This window comes from Electrophorus electricus, chromosome 22, assembly GCF_013358815.1.
Source record: "Electrophorus electricus isolate fEleEle1 chromosome 22, fEleEle1.pri, whole genome shotgun sequence".
Taxonomy (NCBI): domain Eukaryota; kingdom Metazoa; phylum Chordata; class Actinopteri; order Gymnotiformes; family Gymnotidae; genus Electrophorus; species Electrophorus electricus.
Window position 1 is genome coordinate 717,543 of NC_049556.1, and position 21,717 is coordinate 739,259.

At 42.1% G+C, this 21,717-nt stretch overlaps 1 protein-coding gene and 1 non-coding gene across 2 annotated transcripts; one reads left to right on the plus strand and one right to left on the minus strand.

The window, feature by feature from the left end:
• Positions 1-242: 242 nt before the first annotated feature.
• Positions 243-4,869, minus strand: LOC118240594. The gene is made up of 5 exons (XM_035521506.1): positions 4,811-4,869; positions 2,259-2,294; positions 1,669-1,944; positions 1,278-1,565; positions 243-622 (listed from the first exon to the last, which is right to left on the minus strand). The coding sequence occupies exons 1-5, from the start codon at positions 4,839-4,841 to the stop codon at positions 474-476; spliced, it is 780 nt and encodes a 259-aa protein (XP_035377399.1). The 5' UTR covers positions 4,842-4,869; the 3' UTR covers positions 243-473.
• Positions 4,870-8,448: 3,579 nt separating this feature from the next.
• trnaa-ugc lies at positions 8,449-8,520 on the plus strand. Its single transcript has one exon. It is a non-coding gene; the product is annotated as a tRNA-Ala (tRNA).
• Positions 8,521-21,717: the final 13,197 nt, after the last annotated feature.

The window sequence follows — 21,717 nt, forward strand, 5'->3', positions numbered from 1 at the left end:
AGTGTAAATATTGTTTGTTTGGTACATTGGTTTTGGACACTGGTTGTAAGGAGTGACTGCAGTTTTTGTTGGGTGTGGGTTTTGTCTGTTTGTGTCAGGAAGTTAGAAAGGTTTGTTGTATGTTTCTTGTGTTATTAGGATTAGTTAGGGTATAGTTTTATTTCCTGAGTGTGGGTTTTGGTTATTATTTTGGCCTGGGTCACTCCTGAAGGAATTGCACCAGTAAGATTATTTGTAAATCATAACCTCTGTACAATACACTAAAATAACCTTCCATTTGTGCTTCTGTTTGTTTTGTTGCTGTTCATTTTTTTCCACAACGTCTGTTACATTAGACATTTGCACTTCTTTTTCCTTGTTACAGCCTCACAGCCTAGACGGGGTCATAACAAGGTAATAAAATTATATTGTAAGCAGAAAAATAGGGACTGGTTTCATGCTGGAAAGACCTCTGTAGGCTTCAGTGTACATCCTCAGGAGGCCTCTGACAGGCTTCTAGGGGCATCAGTCGAGGGCGAGCCTTGCTTCAAGGACGGGACAGCCCGTCCAAGCACCGGAAGAAACAATATGGACATCACTGGAAGAACCAATATGGGCATCCGGTGATATAGAATATGATCGCCTTTAAAAAGTAGAAGTAGTTCAGGATGAATGTAATGGTACCAAGAACAGGTTGGTGTAAGATTTGAATATCAATTTGCATACATTGAATAATGTTTGGTGTGGAGAACAATAGTGGAACCTGGACAAGTATTATGAAAAAATAAAAATGGTGATGTAAGGGTCCTTGAAGAAAAGGTATAAAGGTGAGCCCACCTGAGACTGTTAGACATTCTCCAGATAATGCCTCGTTTATAACATTGAGCTCAGAATAAAGACGGGACCAGCGCTTCTCTTCAATTAATTCCAGAGTCTGCATCTTTATTTCTATTTAGTGTGTAGTGAGTAAACAGTCTTGAACTTAGGAAGCTCTAGGAATGACCATATGTTGATGAATGTTTGGTTTGGATGTAATGAAGGTGAATGCAACGCTAGTATGTAAAAGAAGGTGGGGTGAATACATAATTACTTCTGACCAATGTATAAAAATGTGTTTCTTTGTGTGATTTTTAGACATTCTCTAACATCTTTATTTTATATTTGAATGTTTAACTTTAAGAGTAGCTGATTGGGGACTTAGGAATGACACTATGACACTGAATGTCTAATGTTTCATACACACACACACACACACACAAACACACACACACACACACACTGCTGTTGTATGTCCTCACCAGTGATCCATAGTGGCTGTGTGTTGCTGTACTGTGTCTGATAGGCTGGTTCTCCTCTCTCTGCTCTGCACATATAAACTCCTGTTTGATGTAGAGCAGCAGGACTGAGAGTGTAGGAGCCTCCAGCTCCTCTGATGCTGTCTGAGAGGACCTCAACATGGGGAACAGCTCTGTACCAGCTGAATATCCAGCCTGTAGAGGAGTCTCTGACCTCACAGCTTAGACTCACTGAGTCTCGTTCAGTCAGCCAGCTCTGTGGAGACACACTCAGTACTGCCTGGGCTCTCTTTGTAACACAGCAAATATAAAATCCTGGCTGTTTAAAATCACGCACACACAATAACAACCTTGCTATGAATATCTATTGGCTAAATTCACAGTCCAAACTCACCTGACACAGTTAATGTAACAGCATTACTGATCTCTGAGCTCTGAGAGTCTCTTCCCCTGTACCCTCTGCAGGTGTATGTACCCCTGTCATACTGTGTAACAGAGCTGATCATGTATGGATTATATGTGACGTTTGGGTAGATACTGTAGTTATTCTTATACCAGCTGTATGTCCACCCAGTGTCTCCTTCTCCCTGTATGTCACATCTGAGAGTCACAGTCTCTCCTCTGAACACGTGATTATCAGGACTTACACTCACAACAGCTTTAGGACGACCTGCAGAAACATTAAACATTTGAATTCTTCATTCAGTTACTTTGAAAACAAATAAATTACACAGATCTAAATCTAAATCTACCACACCAGTCAGTGCTGTCTGGTCCTGCACATGTTTTAATACTAAATAAATTCATTAATTATAAAATACATACACTAAAATGCTAAATGTGTAAATTAATACATTTAAAATAGCAAATTTTCATAAATGTCTAATGACATCATTCCATCATTCCATGTTTCATGTAATAGCTGAATAGAGTTAGTAATGGCAGTTTGGGTTTTAAATAATATATAAACAGAATATAAATCACCTTGAGCAAGTCCAGCTTGAACCAATAAAATCAGCACTATAAACATAAAAGAGGGAACATATGAATATGAACAATTAATTAATTTAATAAAGAAAACACATGACAACAAAACCTTTCAGACACAATTAAAATAAAAGTATCATTGTTAATTTAACCATAAACACCTTAACATGCTGGTTACAATTATGTATAATTGTTCATTTAATAAAAACACCTTAACATGCTAGATAACGGTTTGAATAAATGTACATCTAAAATCTGTTTCAAACGGAGTGGGGAAAATGACTGCTGTTTTCACAAGCACCCTAATTAAACAAAAGTGAAAGACATGACTCTGTCACGATAAACCATCATTAGAGTGCTTTAGAGCGCTGAAGGTTGTGAACACAAGGGGGCGTCAGTGATTTATGTTTCTGTGGGCAGTGGTGTGTGCTGTGGTATGAGCAGATTCACTACTGCTGTTTCACAGTTCCACAGTGTCTCTTACTTATGGACATCCTATCCAGCATTCTCTAAGTGTTTAGAAGGTTTATGAAGAATGAACACACTGTGTAACGTGGAGCGATAGAGAGCTGGACGCAGACGCTGAGAAGAGCGAGATTTATTAAGGGCAAATCCAGAATCTGGGTCATTAAGACAGTCCAGAGTCAAAGCACCGATACGAACAGATCCAGGAAATATATTAAACAGAAAGAAAAACACAAAAATCGGAAAGTAAATCAACAGGCAAACTCAGAGAAAACAGGGTACAGATACACAGACAAGAAGGCAGAACCCAGAACACTGACTGAATAAACGTGAAACAAGACAAGAGCTCAGACAACGGCTTAGTACAAACACAATGAGGAGATAACGGCTACAACAACGACCAGCAAGACACCGAGGAAAACACTGGGTTTAAAAACACGACCTAACAAGGTAGAAACGAGGAACAGGGGAAACTAATGAAGGCCAGAGAACTAAACGAGGGGCTCAACTAACGAAACCAAAACAAGGAATCACATGGAAATGAAAACCAGGATGGAAACAGAAACTGAAAGCAGGTGAATGCAGCGATGGGATCGTGACACTGATTCACTAATCTGCTGAATTTGTGAACCTGTTTCTGAGATTAGTGTATGGGATTAATTTTTAATTAGTCATGCAGTATTAATGGGAGAAAATAAAAGTTTGTGAGCTGTTCCAGGACTGTAGACCTGTTGTGTACACGCCGTCTTTCTGCTACTACGACAGATTCATGTGGTAGTGGGGACTTTGTTAGGGGGTAGGTTTTAGTCTTCCTGGTTGAGTGAGTGTGACGAGTGTGTCTTTGCTAGGGAGGTAGGTGTTGGTCTTCCTGGATGAGAGAGTGTGAGAGGCTCCTTTCTTGGGGAGGTTTTGTCTGTGAATTGAGCTTGTGCTCAGCAGGGAGACTGAGGTTGGTGCTAAAGCTGAATGACTGGGTCAATGTTCAACTGTGTGTGTTGTGGTTCATGCTACAGGGTTTCCTTTCATATCTATAAAATGAAGAGTCTCTTGTGTCAGGCTGAATACAGCCAGTCTGTGTTGGTCGAGATCATTCTTCACCTCTCTTAATATAAGTGTTTTCATTTATATTACAAAAAGCAAACGGTTAATAATGTTTCTCTTGGTCATTTCCTGTTGATCGTCACCTTCCTTTATTTACTCACATTACATTTGTTGAAGTTACAGTATTTTTACACGTTTAGTCTGTTAAAATCTTAATATACACAGTAGGTTACATTGTTCCATCACAATGGTGTTGTTATTAATTTACCCCAACAAACAAAACAGCCCAAGCAGTGGATGTTATCTGCTGATTTTCTACAGGGTTTGTTTGTAGTCTGTACTGAACTGTTTCAACACCACACAGCATATAGGTTTTCCCACTTATATCTGTGGTCATTCTTTGGGTTTGCTGTACTCTACTGACTTCTGTATTCCTAAATTATGTTGCTGTGACCCAAATCCCAAATATACAGACTCTCCAGTTTCTTTAGTGATAGTGATGTCATGGCTGTCAACCCTGTGTAGGTAGTTATGAATCTTGGGGTTCTTCTTCACCCCACACTTTCACTTGAACCTCATGTCAGATCTCTCACTAAATCTGTTTATTTCACCTCTAAAACTCTACTCCATGGTTTCAGTAGCTCTTGTGTTGATCACTGTAATCCTCTTGTCACTGGTCTTACTGTTAAACTCTCACAAACTCATCTGCTAGAGTCGTAAGCATCCATATCATGTCCATATCAGCTACAGTGATGTGCAGAAGTACACTGGTAACTGGTCTGTTCCCATACTTTGTACACATATGTACAAGAACTTCTCCTCCTGCTCTCCAACCCAGTACATAAAACAGAACCCTTTCCATAACACATCTGGATACAGTGAGAACACCTGAGCACATGGAAGTGGAACTCTGATCCTCCCTTCTGAGGGAACGACACAACTAACACACATAATCTCATCAGTCAGGATCCTCAGACTGCACATTACCAACTTCATACAGCACCTTTCACTCTAATGAAGAGATAAAGAGAACATTTACTCACAGAGCACCACAGGGAGTGGACTGAGCTCCATACTGTCCCAGTAATCACAGACTGACTGAGTGACTGTGTTAAAGCCTCAACACTTCCTCTGTTCTCAGAATTAATGCAAGTTATTATAATGAGGTTATTTTAAGTGTCTTTACTATATGTGGTGTGTGTGTGCTAGCACATTTCTGAGAAAGAAAGAGAGAGGGAGAGAGAGAGAGAGAGAGAGAAAGAGAGGGGAGAGAGTGAGAAGAAGAGAACAAGAGAGAGTTAGAGAGAAGAGGCCAAGTGTCTCTACTGTGTGGTGTGTATGTAGGACACAGTGAGGTCATAATTATTCATCATAATTATTATAAAGAATATTATTCATTTGAACTCATTTATTTAATGTAAATGTGTTGAATACACATTTCCAGGACCTCCATGCTGGGGGAGGGAACAGGAGGCAGCGCTGATCCACTTCTCTCCCCTGGAGCAGTTTGTCCTGCTCCAGCACACAAGGGTAGCAGTCAGAGGAAGAGCACTAGAGAATTCCTCAGGGTGTCACACAGGGACAGACACACGTGTTCTAGTATCAAGCCCTCATCACTCAGACACCACAGTAAGATGATCACACTCTAAACACTTTAACACCAGATCCATGCAAACTCAACACAAAGTTTGTGGAGAGTAGAAAAGAGAATGTGCAGGTAAGAGAAGAGAGAATTAAGTCTGATTCTGCACACTTTAAATGAATGTTATTAAACACCACTGAGTATCAGTAACATGAAGTAGAGAGCAGGTCACTATTTATCACCTCTAACAGTCCATAACACCCACCACCCTGCACTTCCTCCCTCTGCTACACAGCTGAAATAGAACAGAAACCACAACACTCACCTCCCTCTGATCTTATGTCTCCGTTTTATTATTGTATTTGCATGTGTGCATGCATGTGCATGTGCGTACGCGTGTGTGTGTGTGTGTGTGTGTGTGTGTTTGTGTGTGTGTAGGGGTGTGTGTTTTTGTGTGTATATGTGTGTGTTTGTGTTTGTATGTGAGTGACACGGAGGTATGTAAAGATGAATGATAGATGTTAACTGCAGGTTTGATGTTAAAGATAGTAGATAAGTATTTGGACACTTGTTTGAGGCCCCATTTACACTTGAACTCACTGTGCTGAGATGCCTCTCATGGCACTCAGTGGTACTACATGTTATATCCTTCTATTTACCCTTCACAAAACTTAGAATACAACATATCATACAACTCTATCATACAGGTGTACAGCTCTATCATACAGGTGTACAACTCTATCATACAGGTGTACAGCTCTATGTTAGAGGTGTACAGCTCTATGTTACAGGTTTACAGCTCTATCATACAGGTGTACAGCTCTGTGTTACAGGTGTACACCTCTATCATACAGACCTTAGTAATTTGATTCCCGACAGAGCTATGAGCGTTATTCTATAGAAACCGATTCGTTCTTTTATACAAATAGTTTTTTTTTTGTAAACAAATTTCTAAAATGTGTGTGTGTTTGTGTGTGTATGCAGGTATGCACTATAAACACAAGCAGAGAGGAGAGGAACTCTGGGTCAGACATTTTCATTGAGTACACACTCTACCCACAAACACTTCAGTACACTCCACCACATCTCCATGCATGTAGCCAGTACTGATGTGAGGGCTACTGGACCAAAGTCCTTTAACTCTTCAGCCCCTGTTATCTTTGTTAAGGGACAAACAGATGAAACCTTCCATGACCTGGACACTGTATAGATGTGTAATAAAAGCTGAAAGTGTTGCGTCATCACTCCTCTCAGCTGATTGGCTCACACTGGAAGAAGCCAGTCCAACAGTCCCTCAGGGTCATGTGACTATCTAGACGTCATTGGACAGAGGCAGAGACCAGCTTCTCTCTCTGACAGGTGCACTGCAGGCATCTTTGGGATAATTTCACATAAGGCCCCAACATCACTACTAACATCCTACTAATGTCACTGCTATTGCTAATGTCACTGCTAAGAAAAGAGATGTGACAGGAGACAGAACCAAAACTGTCTAAAATAAACAGTGTCCAAGTGTGTGAGCACCGTATTAAAGCAATATTAATTAAGACACTACCGGTCTTTTTTGTACTGAATGTCTGTTTTCTGAAAAATGTTTATTTAAATCACATATTCCTGAAGGTATAACTGCAAATTTTAATTAATTACATAATTACAGTTATATTTAATTAAATTAATTATTTAATTAAATCCTTACAATCATTTCATGTCATTAATATGTCTAACTTACGCGTACACATTATTTGGTTGATACTAGCATTTGCATGTGTGTTGTACGGGTGAGCAAGTCCTGTTTCCCCGTGATGTAGAGCTGGTGTGTGTTTCACTCAGAGGTCTGTAGACATGTGTACAGGTCCTGTTTCCTTTAATAACAGACTGTTAATCCTAACATTTCATTAACAGTTTAGTAAATGGGGACCTTTATCTACAATATAGTTAATGGGGACTGTTATAAATAGTAGAGTTAATGTGGAGTTTTATTAACAGTATAGTTAATGGGTACTTTTATTTACAATATAATTCATGGTGGACTTTTATTACAAGTATAGGTAATTGGGCCTTTTATTTACAATATAGGTAATGGGGGACTTTTGTTACCAGTGTAGTTAATGGGAACATTTATAAATGGTATAGTTAATTGGGACTTTTATTAATGGTATAGTTAATGTGGTATTTTATTATAAGTAAGATTAATGGAGACTTTTATTACCAGTAAGGTTAATGGGGACTTTTATTATCAGTATATGTTTATGGGGACTTTTTTTTTTTTTTTACAGTTAACATGTGTACAGGTCCTGGTTCCTCCTCCTCCTCCTCCTCCTCCTCCTCCTCCTCCTCCTCCTCCTCCTCCTCCTCCAGTCTCTGTTACAGTCAGAGAACCTTCAGCAAACACAGATCCAGTGCTGATAGAAACACAAGAGAAGCTCCTTATAATGGGCTTTTATTAACAGTATACATAATGGGGACTTTAATGAACAGCATAGTTATTTGGGACTTTTATTAACAGCATATGTTTATGGGCACTTTTATTTACATTATAGTTAATGGGGGACTTTTATTAACAGTATAGTTAATCGAGACTTTTATTAATAGTATACTTAATGGGGACTTTTATTAATGGTTTAGTTAATGGGGACTTTTATTAACAGTATATTTAATGGTGATTTTTATTAATTATAGAGTTAATGGGGACTTTTATTAACAGTAATGTTAATGGGGACTTTTATTAACAGTAATGTTAACAGTAAAGCGTCTTTCTCAGCCAGTTCCATCCGGCAGGTTATGCACCAGCAATCAGCCTCACAAACACACCCAGACCCAGTGTTACTCACTACTGCCCCTCTATATCTGATGTATATTTGAATACACATTCTGAACCCAGAGCGCTGCATCTGTACATCTTTAAATGATATAATAGGGCTTAATTAGGCACTTAAATGTTAATGTTTTAATGTTTAAATTCAATGGGTCAACAGATTAGTAGGTTAACGCTAGCTAACCTAACCTAGGTTACCTTATTGTTGGCGGAGCCTATTAGACAGCGTGTAACATTAATAGATTTGCTTGGTACTATCATCACTCCACAAAGGCTTCCCGGAAGGGGATGTAGCTCAGTGGTAGAGCGCATGCTTTGCATGTATGAGGCCCCGGGTTCAATCCCCGGCATCTCCATAATGTCTTTTTATATCGTTCATTATTTTTTGAAAATGTATTTTTAATTAATCACGCCTGTAACGTTGGTACACTGTAGACACTCAATAGCTTTAGCTGATTTAAAAGAAAAAACATCCCTCTTGTACACTGACGCCTTGTCTCGTCTCGCTTGTAATACCATGTTGTTATCACTAGAGGGAGACAGTGCGCTACACGACCCAAAGAACATCATGATTAGCTGAACAAACGCACGAAATGCTGTTGAACTGACGTCTTACCGCTCAGTGTTCGGTTCTCTTATAATAATCGTTGTTAATGTTAAAGGCGTGTGCTAAATATTCCAAGTCTTATTATTAATAGTGTGGTAGATTTTAAATGGCTGACTGTTTCCCCTCAACTTTAGCTCAGTCTTCAGATCTCTGGAATGACAAAACAAAGAAATAGAAAAACTGTAAAATTAAATATATGATCATGAACCTATTTATGTTAGTTATATAGAAATCATACTCCATTATACAACAGTAGCAGTGGCTGTGATAGTATTGGCTTTTATTACACTGATTACAAACAATACAAGTGACCAGTCAAAAGCTTTTAAATGAAGTCGTTTGTGTGCGATGGACTTTTGGTCCGCTACTGAGTCCAAGTTCCTCAAAGGGACAGCAGTCACTATATAATTCCTCCAGAGTTAGAAAACCCTGTTATGTTGCTGTAGAGAGACGTCCGACATGTCAGTAGCAAGACAAGCGACGGTAAATAAGAGTTAATGTGTCTAGAGATCATTTATTTCCTAATGTCTTCCACATACATTACACGGGCACATGGTGTAGACTACTGTACAAGCAGCCGGACAGCCACACCATTTTGATTTAAACAACTCAAGAAAATTAAGGGTGTGTGGTTCCTGTAGGGTTCAGACAGTTTAGATGAAAATACCCTTGAGGTTCTGCACGGTAACAGTTATGGTGGATTCATTTTACATTTAGTGTGCTGGAGTACAGAAACAGTGTCTATATATGACAACGTAACTACACAGTGATGAGGACAGACGGACGGACACACACACAGGCCAGAGCTTGGTTTAGTCAGTAAAGTAAATGGTACAAGCTCAAAAGCAATAAGAAGATTGGAGAAAAATTCAAATTATATATATATATATATATATATATATATATATATATATATATATATATATATATATATATATATATACACACACACACACACACACACATATATATATATATATATATACACACACACACACATATATACATACATACATACATTATATATATATATACTGTGAAGGCACACCCCACTAAACCCCTGAAGATGATCCACAGATCATTTGATCCACAGTACAAATGATCCACCCTTTGCCCTGGGTGGACAAAACCATCCGCAAGGCTCTGAACTCTCGCACTGCTGCCTACACCACAGGGATCATCAGCAGGAACATGGACGAGTACAAGTCTGCGGCATACGGAGAGCGCAGGGCGGTGAGGGAGGAAACTAGAGACACAGTTCCAGCAGAGTGGCTCTAGATCCCTGTGGCAGGGACTACGGATGATCACGGAGTACAGGAGCCCACCCTCCGGACTGATGAGTGCGGACGAGTCTCTGGCAAACGAGCTGAACACATTCTTCACTCGCTTCGAGGCTACATCTAGTAGCGCTAATGCTAGCAGCGCTAGTACTAATGGTACTATCGGCACAGCCAATGGCGCATGCGCAGAGCCCACCATAGAACAGCGCCCTCTCATCATCACGGAGAGTGACGTGAGGCGAGTGTTTAAAAGGGTGAATACCAGGAAGGCGGCGGGATCAGACGGTATCTGCGGGAGGGTCCTCAAAGCCTGGCAGATCAGCTAGCCCCGGTATTCACCGACATCTTCAATCTCTCCCTGACGCTCGGTATCGTCCCGTCCAGCTTCAAGCGATCCGCCATCGTCCCCGTCCCGAAGAAACCTCGACCCTCCGACCTCAATGACTACCGCCCTGTTGCCCTCACATCAGTCGGGATGAAGTGCTTTGAAAAGCTAGTCAGAGACTTCATCACATCTTCACTGCCAGCCTCCATGGACCCACTGCAGTTTGCATAACTGCCACAACCGCTCCACTGACGATGCAATTGCACATTTGCTCCACACTACACTGACCCACCTGGACGAAGGGAGGGGAAATTATGTTAAAATGCTGTTTGTCGACATTTAACACTATCATCCCCTCCCTACTCACTACTAAGTTGGGGGATCTAGGACTGCATACATCCCTGTGCGACTGGATCTCCAACTTCCTAACAGACAGACCACAATCAGTACGGGTGGGCAACTGCGCCTCATCCACCCTCACCCTCAGCACTGGAGCTCCTCAGGGTTGTGTCCTAAGCCCCCTGCTTAGTGCACAGCCACTTCCAGCTCCACCATCATTGTCAAGTTTGCTGACGACACCGTTGTGGCACTACCAACCTGTGAGGATCAGTGGAACCACGGTGGAGAGAGTAGATAGTTTCATGTACCTTGATGTTCACATCTCGCAGGACCTGTCCTGGTCCCGCCATACCAACTCCCTGGCAAAGAAGGCTCGTCAGCGTCTTTACCACCTCAGATGCCTAAGAGACTTCAGACTGCCCTCCAAGGTACTGCGGAACTTCTACACCTGCACTATGGAGAGCATCCTCACGGGGAACATCACAGTCTGGTTTGGGAATAGCACCAAGCAGGACAAACAAGCACTCCAAAGGGTAGTGCGTTCAGCAGAGCGCATCACTCACACGGAACTTCCTGACCTGCAGACCATCTACTACAAGCGGTGCCAGCCCAAGGCCAGGAGGATTGTGAAGGACCCCACCCATCCCAACAGTAGACTCTTCTCTCTGTTGAGGTCAGGGAGGTGCTTTCGCTCCCTGAAAACCAAAACAGAGAGACTGAAGACCACCACCACCATGTAACACAACTGTATAACTGTAGAGATATATATATATATATATATATATATATATATATATATATATATATATATATATATATATTCAATTACCTTGTAACACAACAACTGTAAATATGTTATTCTACAAAATGGATCTGTACATTCTGTACATTGTGTACATATATACACAACCATATACATTGTACATTGTGTATATAATCATAATATACATATATTGTACATACATTGTTAATATATTTGTACATACATAGAATATATATATTTCTCTATGCACCCCTGTTTTCTTTTCCTCAGTTTGGACAGAGCACTCTCAACCATTTCACTGCGAGTTATACTGTGTATGACTATGTATGTGAGAAATAAACCAAACTTGAACTTGAACAGTATGATGGATGTTGGTGAGGTCAGAGGAACACATACACACATGCTTAGAACAGATCTTCTCATCGTCCTCGACAAAGAGACACATGCTCATTCTCCTTCCATGGGAGCTGACACATCTGTGAGGCCAAGACACAGTGGCCTGCAATGTCACCGCAGAAACCAAACCTCACCATTCTGCCAGGCCGGGTTGGTGGCCGTGGCGACGACATCATCCCCCCCGCCCGGGGCGTCAAGCTTGGCAATGAAGGCGTCCACCTCCAGCTTGTCCTGGGTGAGGAAGACACACACGTTCCTGTTGCTCTGGTTCAGCAAGGACAAGAAGAACATTTAAGGTGCAATAAGCAAGTTTTTACATTTATGGAATTTAGAGCGACTTACAAAAGTGCTTTGTCGTTTACTCATAGAATATATCCTAGTACAGTAGATTAGAATCAGACATACCAATGAACTAAAATACAGGGATGAATGCTGATACCTAGAAGTACAAAATACATACGGTCTATTTTAAACAATGATAAGTGCTATAAACAATAAGCGCTAGAGTTTGTTAAACAACATAAACAATACCCTACAAAAAGTACTAAATTAGTCAGTCAATAAGGGAGCAGTGTCAGTTGTCCTTTAAATATTCTGCAAATAGATGGGCCTTCAGTCTACGTTTGAAGACTGCAAGGGACTCTGCTGTCCGGACAGCAAGTGGGAGTTTATTCCACCATCTGGAAGTGAGGACAGAAAAAGAGTCTCAATGCTTGTCGTCCATGAGACCTGAAGCAAGGTATTTCAAGCCGAGCCGTACTTGAGGTTCGAAGTACTCGAGGTATGGATCGGGCTTTGACGATTGACCTCGTGTGGGCTGGTCCATTTTTGGCATGCAGCTACAAGGAGCCAACGAAGGGAGCGAAGCAGTGGAGTAACTTGTGAACTTTGGAAGATTGAAGACCAGTTATGCTGCTGCATTCTGGACAAGTTGTAGAGGTTTGATAGCTCTTAGAGGAAGACCAGCAAGTAGCGAGTTGCAGTAGTCTAGCGTTGAGATCACAAGAGACTGCAAAAGCACCTGGGTAGCTTCCTGTGAAAGAAAGGGTTGAATCCTTCATATGTTACAAAGGAGGAATCTGCAAGACTGGATTAGATTAGAAACATGAGTTGAGAATGACAACTAGTTGTCCAAAGTTACGCCTAGGCTACAGGCATCTTAGGATGGTGATACCAGGGAGTTCTCAAAGGAAACAGTGAGGTCATGGTAAGGGTTGGGAGTACCTGGGATGAACAGAAGCTCAGTTTTACTGGGGTTGAGCTTCAAGTGGTGGGCTGCTATCCATGACACAATGTCAGTCAAGCATGCCGAGATCCGTCTAGAGACCTGCTTGTCGGAGGGTGGAAAAGAGAAATAATTGAATGTCATCGGCATAGCAATGGTAGGAGAAACCATGAGAAGATATTACATCACCAAGAGAACGAGTATACAAAGAGAAGAGAAGGGGGCCCAATACTAAGCCTTGTGATACACCAGTGGAGAGTCTGCACGGTTTGGATGTGGATCCTCTCCATGTCACCTGTTAGGACTGCCCATCCAGATAGCACTGAAACCATCTCCAAGCAGAGCCAGTCACACCAAGCCTGGAAAGAACAGAGAGAAGAATGTTGTGGTTCACTGTGTCAAAGGCTGCTGAAAGGTCTCAAAGAATCAAAACAGATGACTGTTTGGCAGCTTTAGCGGCATGAAGTTTCTCAGTCACCGCTATGAGGGCCGTTTCTGTAGAATGTGCCGGTTTGTAGCCAGACTGATTGGGATCATGCAGCTGGTTCTGGGTGAGAAAAAGAGACAATTGATTATAAACTGTTTGTTCAAGGGCTTTTGAGAGGAAAGAGAGAAGTGATACCGGTCTGTAGTTGGTAACGCTGGAGCTGTCAAGTGTGGCCTTCTTGAAGACTGGTACCACCCTGGCGGTTTTGAATGCAGTAGGCATGTATCCAGAAGATAAGGAGTTGATGATGATGACAGAGATGAAAGGAAGCAGATCTCTTGCGATTGTCTGGAACAGAGCAAAAGGAATCGGATCCAGCAGACATGTAGTCGGATTGCTGGAAGTCAGGAGTTGAAGGATTTCATCTGTGGAGAGAGGAGAAAAAGAAGAAGTCAGAAAGTTGGATGTTGGAGTATGCACATTGGTTGGAGGAGTAGGAACAGAGGAAAAGGACGGGTGGATTGCTGCAACCTTCTCCTCAAAGAAGGTTATAAAATCCTCCGGAGTAAAAGATGAGGAAAGAGGGGGAGGATTAAGGAGAGAAGAAGAAAATAGTGAAGAGCTTGCATGGATCAGATGATGATGATTCGAATTTCTCTCTGTAGTAGGATGACTTTGCAGATGTTACTTCCAGTGAGAACTTGGAAAGGAGAGACTTGTATGAGCTAAGGTCTGAATCTACGTAAGATTTCCTCCACCAACTCTCTGCAGTCCTTAGTTCTCTCCTGTGGCAGCGAAGTGTTTCTGTTAGCCAGGGGGCAGGTGGGGAGAACTTAGTGGGTCTAGAGGAGAGAGGGCACAGAAGAGTCATTGATGAGGAGAGTGTAGAAATGAAAGTATTTGTAACTGTATCCAAAGAGAGAGAGGATAGCGAGTCAGGGTGAGGAAGGGTGGACAAAATAGTAGAAGTAAGGGAAGAGGGAGTTTTGGAGTGCAGACTGTGACGGAGGAAGGAGGAACATGTTGGAGAGGACTGGATGGAAAGAGAAGGAAGGGAGTAGTTGATGGTCTGCAGGTCAGGAAGTTCCGTATGAATGATACGCTCTGCTGAACACACCACCCTCTGGATTGCTTGTCTGTCCTGCTTGCTGCTGTTCCCAAACCAGCCTGTGATGTTCCCCGTGAGGATGTTCTCAATAGTGCAGGTGTAGAAGTTCCGCAGCAGCTTGGAGGGCAGTCTGAAGTCTCTTAGGCGTCTGAGGTGCTAAAGATGCTGACAAGCCTTCTTTGCCAGGGAGTTGGTATGGCGGGACCAGGACAGGTCCTGTGAAATGTGAACTCCAAGGCCGGAGGGTCGAGGTTTCTTCGGGACGGGTACGATGGTGGGTCGCTTGAACCCGGTTGGGACGATACTGAGCGTCAGGGAGAGATTGAAGATGTTGGTGAATACCGGGGCTAGCTGGTCTATGCAGGCTTTGAGGACTCTCCCGCAGATATCGTCTTCCTGGTATTCACCCTTTTGAACACTCTCCTCACGTCACTCTCCGTGATGATAACAGGGTGTTGTTCTATGGTGGGCTCTGCGCATGCGCCGTTGCCTGCACCGATAGTACCATTAGCACTAGCGCTGTTAGCATTAGCGCTGCTAGCATTAGCGCTACTAGATGTAGCCTCCAAGCGAGTGAAGTATGTGTTCAGCTCGTTCGCCAGAGACTCATCCGCACTCATCAGTCTGGAGGGTGAGCTCCTGTAGTCCATGATCATCTGTAGTCCCTGCCACAGGGATCTAGAGCCACTCTGCTGGAATTGTGTCTCTAGTTTCCTCCTGTAGCGCCTCTTCGCCTCCCTCACCGCCCTGCGCTCTCCGTATGCCGCAGACTTGTACTCGTCCATGTTCCCGCTGATGATCCCTGCGATGTATGCAGCAGTGCGAGAGTTCAGAGGCTCGCGGATGGTTTTGTCCACCCAGGGATTCTGGTTGGGAAACTTGATGGTGGTTCTTGGAATCATGTTGTCCACCAGTTTCCCAATAAACACCACTACTGCCTCCGTAAACTCGCTGACATCATCAGTGCTGTGGCGGAACATGTCCCAGTCTGCGTCAACAATTGGTGGCCGCTCTGGATTATATTTTGGTATGAGGAAGATGGCGGCGTGGTCCGATTTACCAAACGGTGGATGAGCTAGTGCCTCATAGCTGTCTTTGTATGGGGTGTAGCAGTGGTCGAGTGTTCTATTTCCCCTGGTGGGGTAGGTTATGAGCTGATAAAAGTTGGGCGCTGCACGCTTGAGGTTAGCACTGTTGAAATCCCAAATCACGATAAGTGCAGCGTCCCGGTGTGCTAGGTAAGGGAGCTCGGTGTGCCCGAGCCCTCAGCCTGTTCCTGACGCCGGCTCGCTTCCCTCGAGGCCTTTTCCTCGCGTCGCATCCTTTGTTCTCCCTCAGGATCTCCGTCGGCCATCTTGGGTCCGGGATTAGAGATGGCTTGAGGTGAGTGCTATGTAGATTAAGAGAAATAAGAGCATCTCCGCTGTATGAGATACGTCGTGGTGTAGAGAGAAGGGCTGCGGAGAAATCAGGAGTATCGGGAAAAGCGAAAAGAGTGAAGAAGATAGCGAAAAAAGTGTGAGGTGTGGACGGAGCAGTCGTGACGGCAGCCGACCTTACCGGCACCATCTTGTATCCAAATGTTCATTCATTTATTTGGTTTATTTGGTTTCAACACATTTTAAATGATCATTTCAGATACTCACATCTACAACAGGAAGGTGTTTTATAACAGATGGAGATGTAACAGGTTGGAGGTAAAATCTCTTACAGTGAAAGTGTATGTGTATATATATATGTATGTGTATGTATATATATATATATATATATATATATATATATATATATATATATATATATATATATATATATATATATATATATATATACACATACACATATACATACACACACACACACTCACACGTGTGTGTGTGTTCACCATTCAATACACAAGTTTCACCTCATCTACCAGGCCAGTCCACTGATTAGTCATTCCACATACCATCCTGCTACCATTCTTATCACATTACTGTTGCGACCTCACCACCTAGACAGGGTCATAACAGGTTCACAAGGAGTGGGGAAACTGCTGTTTTCACAAATGTCCTAATTAAACAAAAGGGAAATAAATGAATCTTTCACGATAAAACAACTTTAGAGAACTTTAGAGCGCTGAAGGTTGTGAACACAAGGGGGTGTCAGTGATTTATGTTTCTGTGGGCAGTGGTGTGTGCTGTGGTATGAGCAGATTCACTACTGCTGTTTCACAATTCCACAGTGTCTGTTACTTATGGACATCCTATCCAGCATTCTCTAAGTGTTTAGAAGGTTTATGAAGAATGAACACACACTGTGTAACGTGGAGTGATAGAGAGCTGGACGCAGACGCTGAGAAGAGCGAGATTTATTAAGGGCAAATCCAGAATCTGGGTCATTAAGACAGTCCAGGGTCATAGCACCGATACGAACAGATCCAGGAAATATATTAAACAGAAAGCAAAACACGAAAATCGGCAAAATAAATCAACAGACAAACAAAGAGAAGACAGGGTACAGATACACAGACAACAAGGCAGAACCCAGAACACTGACTGAATAAACGTGAAACAAGACAAGAGCTCAGACAACGGCTTACTACAAACACAATGAGCAGATAACGGCTAGAACAACGACCAGCAAGACACTGAGGAAAACACTGGGTTTAAAAACACAACCTAACAAGGTAGAAACGAGGAACAGGGGAAACTAATGAAGGACAGAGAACTAACGAAACCAAAACAAGGAATCGCATGGAGATGAAATCCAGGATGGAAACAGAAACAGAAAGCAAGTGAATGCAGTGATGGGATCGTGACACTGATTCACTAATCTGCTGAATTTGTGAATCTGTTTCTGAGATTCTTGTATGGGATTAATTGTTAAATAGTCATGCAGTATTAATGGGAGAAAATAAAAGTGTTTGTGAGTCGTTCCAGGACTGTAGAACTGTTGTTCTCCATCTCCCCATTTCTGCTGATAACATGAAGCTCCGAAAAAGAATCCAATGGAGTTGTGTGTGCAGCGTCTCTCTGCTACTAGGACATATTCATTTGGTAAGAGGATGGAGGTTTTTTTTATATTAGAACAATAAAAGGGATAATAAAGATTGTGTGGGTCATATCCTATTTCTCGTCACCTTCCTTTTTGTTTATTGAGGTTACAGTATTTTTACCCATTTGGTCTGTTAAAATCTTAATATACACTGCAGCTGTAGTATAGTTATGTTATCATGAGATTTAGAAATGAGGGAGATTTGGAAAAGAGCTGGCGGAAAAATGATGGTTCCTACATGTTAATAAATCAAGTAAATGAAACCGGATGGCCTGTTTTTTTATTTAACATTTATAACGACCAGGATGTTTCACGTGTCGTTCGTTTTACACAAGCTGCACCATGCGGTAGTTGTGCAGGGCTAGTGGCATTAAGATGGGTTCGACTACAGAAGCCGCGTCAAATCCAGGTGCAGGAAGTATACACAATGCACAATTCTCATCACCCGTACCCATGAACCTGGGTCTGTCAGATTTGTGCACTGAATTCGTGCTGTGGATGGAATCACAGGAGTTTTTCAAAATAGCCAGTGGAATAGTACATGCTCTGGATGTAGTACGAAGAGTTACATTTTTGAATTGTATTGGAGCACCTGTTCAGAGGATTTTCTCTAACCTAGCAGGAGAGAAAGTACTTATGCGCAAACAGTGAACGTACTAAAGGCATATTTTACACCTCCAAAGAACGTAGTGTTGGAAAGACATAAGTTCAGACGGAGAATGCAAACGCCAGATGAGACTGTTGATGCCTGTGTAAACACGCTGAGAGTTAGCTAAATCGTGAGTTTGGAACGCTTGAATCAGACATGTTGAAGGACCAGCTTGTGGAAAAGTGTACGCCTAAAAGACTGCGTGACAGATTTTTACAAGAAGAGCGACTAACATTAAACAGGGCTCTCACAATTGCTAGAATTCAGCTCAGAGTCAGCTCAGATGGAATCAAAACTGCTGTCTGATAATGGTAAGACCAAAGATATTTATGTAAATTATACGAAAAGTGCAAGAAATTTAGGCCATCTGAAATCGAACTTGCCAGACAAAGCGTGAACTGGAGCCTACGACTCCGTAAAGGAAGAGTGTAATGGTGCTACTAAGTGTCATAGTCATAGACTTGCCACACATACAGCAACTAAATGTGCAGGGAAAAGGGCAAAATGCCTTTTTTGTAAGCAAACTGGACATTATGCATGTGTATGTCAAAAACAAACAAACAAACAAACAAACAAACAAACAATGCACAAGGGAAGTACAAAGGAAACAGACCAAAAGTCAAGACAAAAACTAGCGAGAAACCAGTAAGGGCCTTGAACGAGTCATCAGCGGATTCAGAGGAATTTGTCTATTCGATAGATCCAGAGGGCAAAGAAACTATTAAAGTGAATGGACAGAACCTGAAAATGGTCCTACATACTGGAGGTGGATGAAACTTTGTGTCACAAAAAGAAAAATAGTATCGCAGAATGTTTGCAGGCCAGCATAAACTGAATGCAACCAAAAATAAATTCTATGTATATGCCCAAGACAAATCCCTTTTCAGTGCACAGGTTACTTTGAGGCGCATTTATTGTGGCAAAACAATGAGTCAAAAGTTGAAATCTATGTCTGGAAATCTATGTCAACCGTCTGGAGGGATACGGCTTTGCGAACCGTGTTTAGGAGAGGTTTACTGAGATATTTACAAGCCGAGCTCGTCTGAAAGGAGAATCTACAGACCTTTAGAGTGTCATTCAGTTGACCATTACCATTGATAATCTGCAACGCACCCACCGTCCTGGCCATGACATTCGAATGGTGCATGAGAGAGAATTACCGATGCAGGCATTCCTGAACCATGCACACGCAGAGGAGGCAACGCACACGCAGGTGGACTGCTCTATCTTATCAGCGGACGAACAAAGATAACGTATCTCCCTTGGTCTCTGCCTCTACTGTGGCGGCGAGGGCCATTTTTGCGTACAGTATCCAAGACGACACAAAAGGAGAAAAGCCATAACTCCGACAGGATTTCCTCAACAATATTTTCTAGACATAACCAGCTTACCTTACCTTCACAAGTATCATGGGGAGGGAGTTCAGAAGCCTTTACTGCCCTCGTCATCTCTGGTGCTGCCGGAAACTTCATAGACTCATGAATAATTGATAGGTTGCATATAGCCACCATAGCCGTGGACCCACCATTGCATGCACATTCCCTAAACGGCCAGCGCATTGGGAAGGGTTTAGTTCCCCTTCAGACGGTTCCCGTGGTATTCCAGATAAGGTTGTTTCATTCTGAAACCATTCAGTTTTTTTCCCATGCCCCTATCACATGACAATATCATTCTAGGCTACCTCTGGTTCGCTTTTTTTCTCCGTTTTACAAATAAAACTCGTTTGGGTCGAGGCGAATTTTGACCACTTTGGCTTTGCATAAGAGTTAACGGCCGTCCGACTCTCAGCACAGGTGCGTGCGTAACGGTTGGCGTTTGGACTGAGCGGTTTGTTGTCCAGCAGAGACAGTGTGGACTCATCTGAGAGTTGTCCAACAGAGACAGTGTGGACTCATCTGAGAGTTGTCCAACAGAAACAGTGTGGACTCATCTGAGAGTTGTCCAGTAGAGAGAGTATGGACTCAGCTGAGATTTGTCTTTTAATAGCAGCACTACTTTCCTGTTCACTGGTCATGGTGGACCTGCAGGTCACTGATGCTGGTGAGAATGCAGTAACATTACTGACTAGGCTAGCTAGTTAACGCCAACGTTTGTTACGTTAACAAGTATCAATCAATAAATTATTAACAAAAGGGTAATTTTTAATTAATGTTAAAACATTACTGTTAAAAAAACAACAACAACAAAGACCCTTTAAAATAATGTTAGCTGGCTGTTTATTCGCCGAGCCTAGCCTAGCTAACTACCAGTCAGGGTAGTAGACGCAAAAACAGGCCAGTACACTACAAACACTTTTAATAGGCAGGTGGCTGTATGGCTCGTATGTGTGACTGAATGTGGCGTATGGCTTTCTTATTTATTTTTTATTTTTTTCTTGGTTATAAATGTTTTGTTTAAAGTTAATAACCAGGACAGTCATCTGTAGGTGACTGGAGTCTAAGTGGTTTGTGAGGCTGCTTTTTTAACAAAATGTCTGCCCATTGCAACATTAAACTTTAGTTAGTGGTTAATGTAACAGAGGAAAGTTTGGGGATATACACATGAAACTATAATCTCATCTCACATAAACCAGTTTATCCCTCTATAGTTACTCTTCTTTTGTTGATTTGGTAGGGGATGCTGAGGAAAACATGGATGACCCTGTCAAAAATGACAAACACCATGAAAATGACAAATCAGACAAACACCATGAAAATGACAAATCAAAGAAGTTCACAAAGTTCCCTTCCTTTCTTCAAATTGCTTTTAAGGGGAGAGCATTAGATGTAAGTTCTGTGAAATACTCTTTCAGTATTAAGGTGAAATTCTCTTCAGTATTATGGTGAAATACTCTTTGTCTTTCAGCATTAAGGTCAAATACTCTTCAGTATTAAGGTGACATACTCTTGCTTTCAGTATTACGATGAAATGCCATTGAAGTATAAGGTGCTTTTTGAGACCACTGTTTACATAGAGACCATCCTCTTCTGCCTGGTGTTGCTCTACGGTGTTCTCCATCTACCATGCTGGGAGATTGTAGGTCCACAAAACACCAGTAAACCCATCACAGATGACTGTAGTGAACCAGTAAACCCATCACAGATGACTGCAGTGAATTAATACATTATATAGTTTAATAGCTCATAAACTTGAATGATGTGATTCTTACTTTATGTCTCTTTACTTCAGCTGTATAACAGGTGGAAGAAATGGGCCATACAGACCCAGAGGTTGGAGGAGGAGGAAGAGGAGGAGGATGAGGAGGAAGAGAAGGAGGAGAAACTAAACGACATGGACCCTCGGAGTGATTAAGATATGAAGCCCTTAAAGTTCAGAAAGTTTCCATGTCTACAGTTGTTTGTTGACACCACATGTCACAGTGTTTGTCCACACGTCACAGTGTCTTTCACACCACAGCGTGT

What these genes read in the sequence shown, in the direction of transcription:
- LOC118240594 (XM_035521506.1), bottom strand. Translation starts at nt 4,841, where the DNA reads ATGGAGCTCAGTCCACTCCCTGTGGTGCTCT. An exon ending in TCCACTCCCTGTGGTGCTCT is followed by an intron (nt 2,295 to 4,810) that starts GTGAGTAAATGT and finishes TTATGTTTATAG; the next exon opens with TGCTGATTTTATTGGTTCAA. An exon ending in TCAAGCTGGACTTGCTCAAG is followed by an intron (nt 1,945 to 2,258) that starts GTGATTTATATT and finishes ATGTTTCTGCAG; the next exon opens with GTCGTCCTAAAGCTGTTGTG.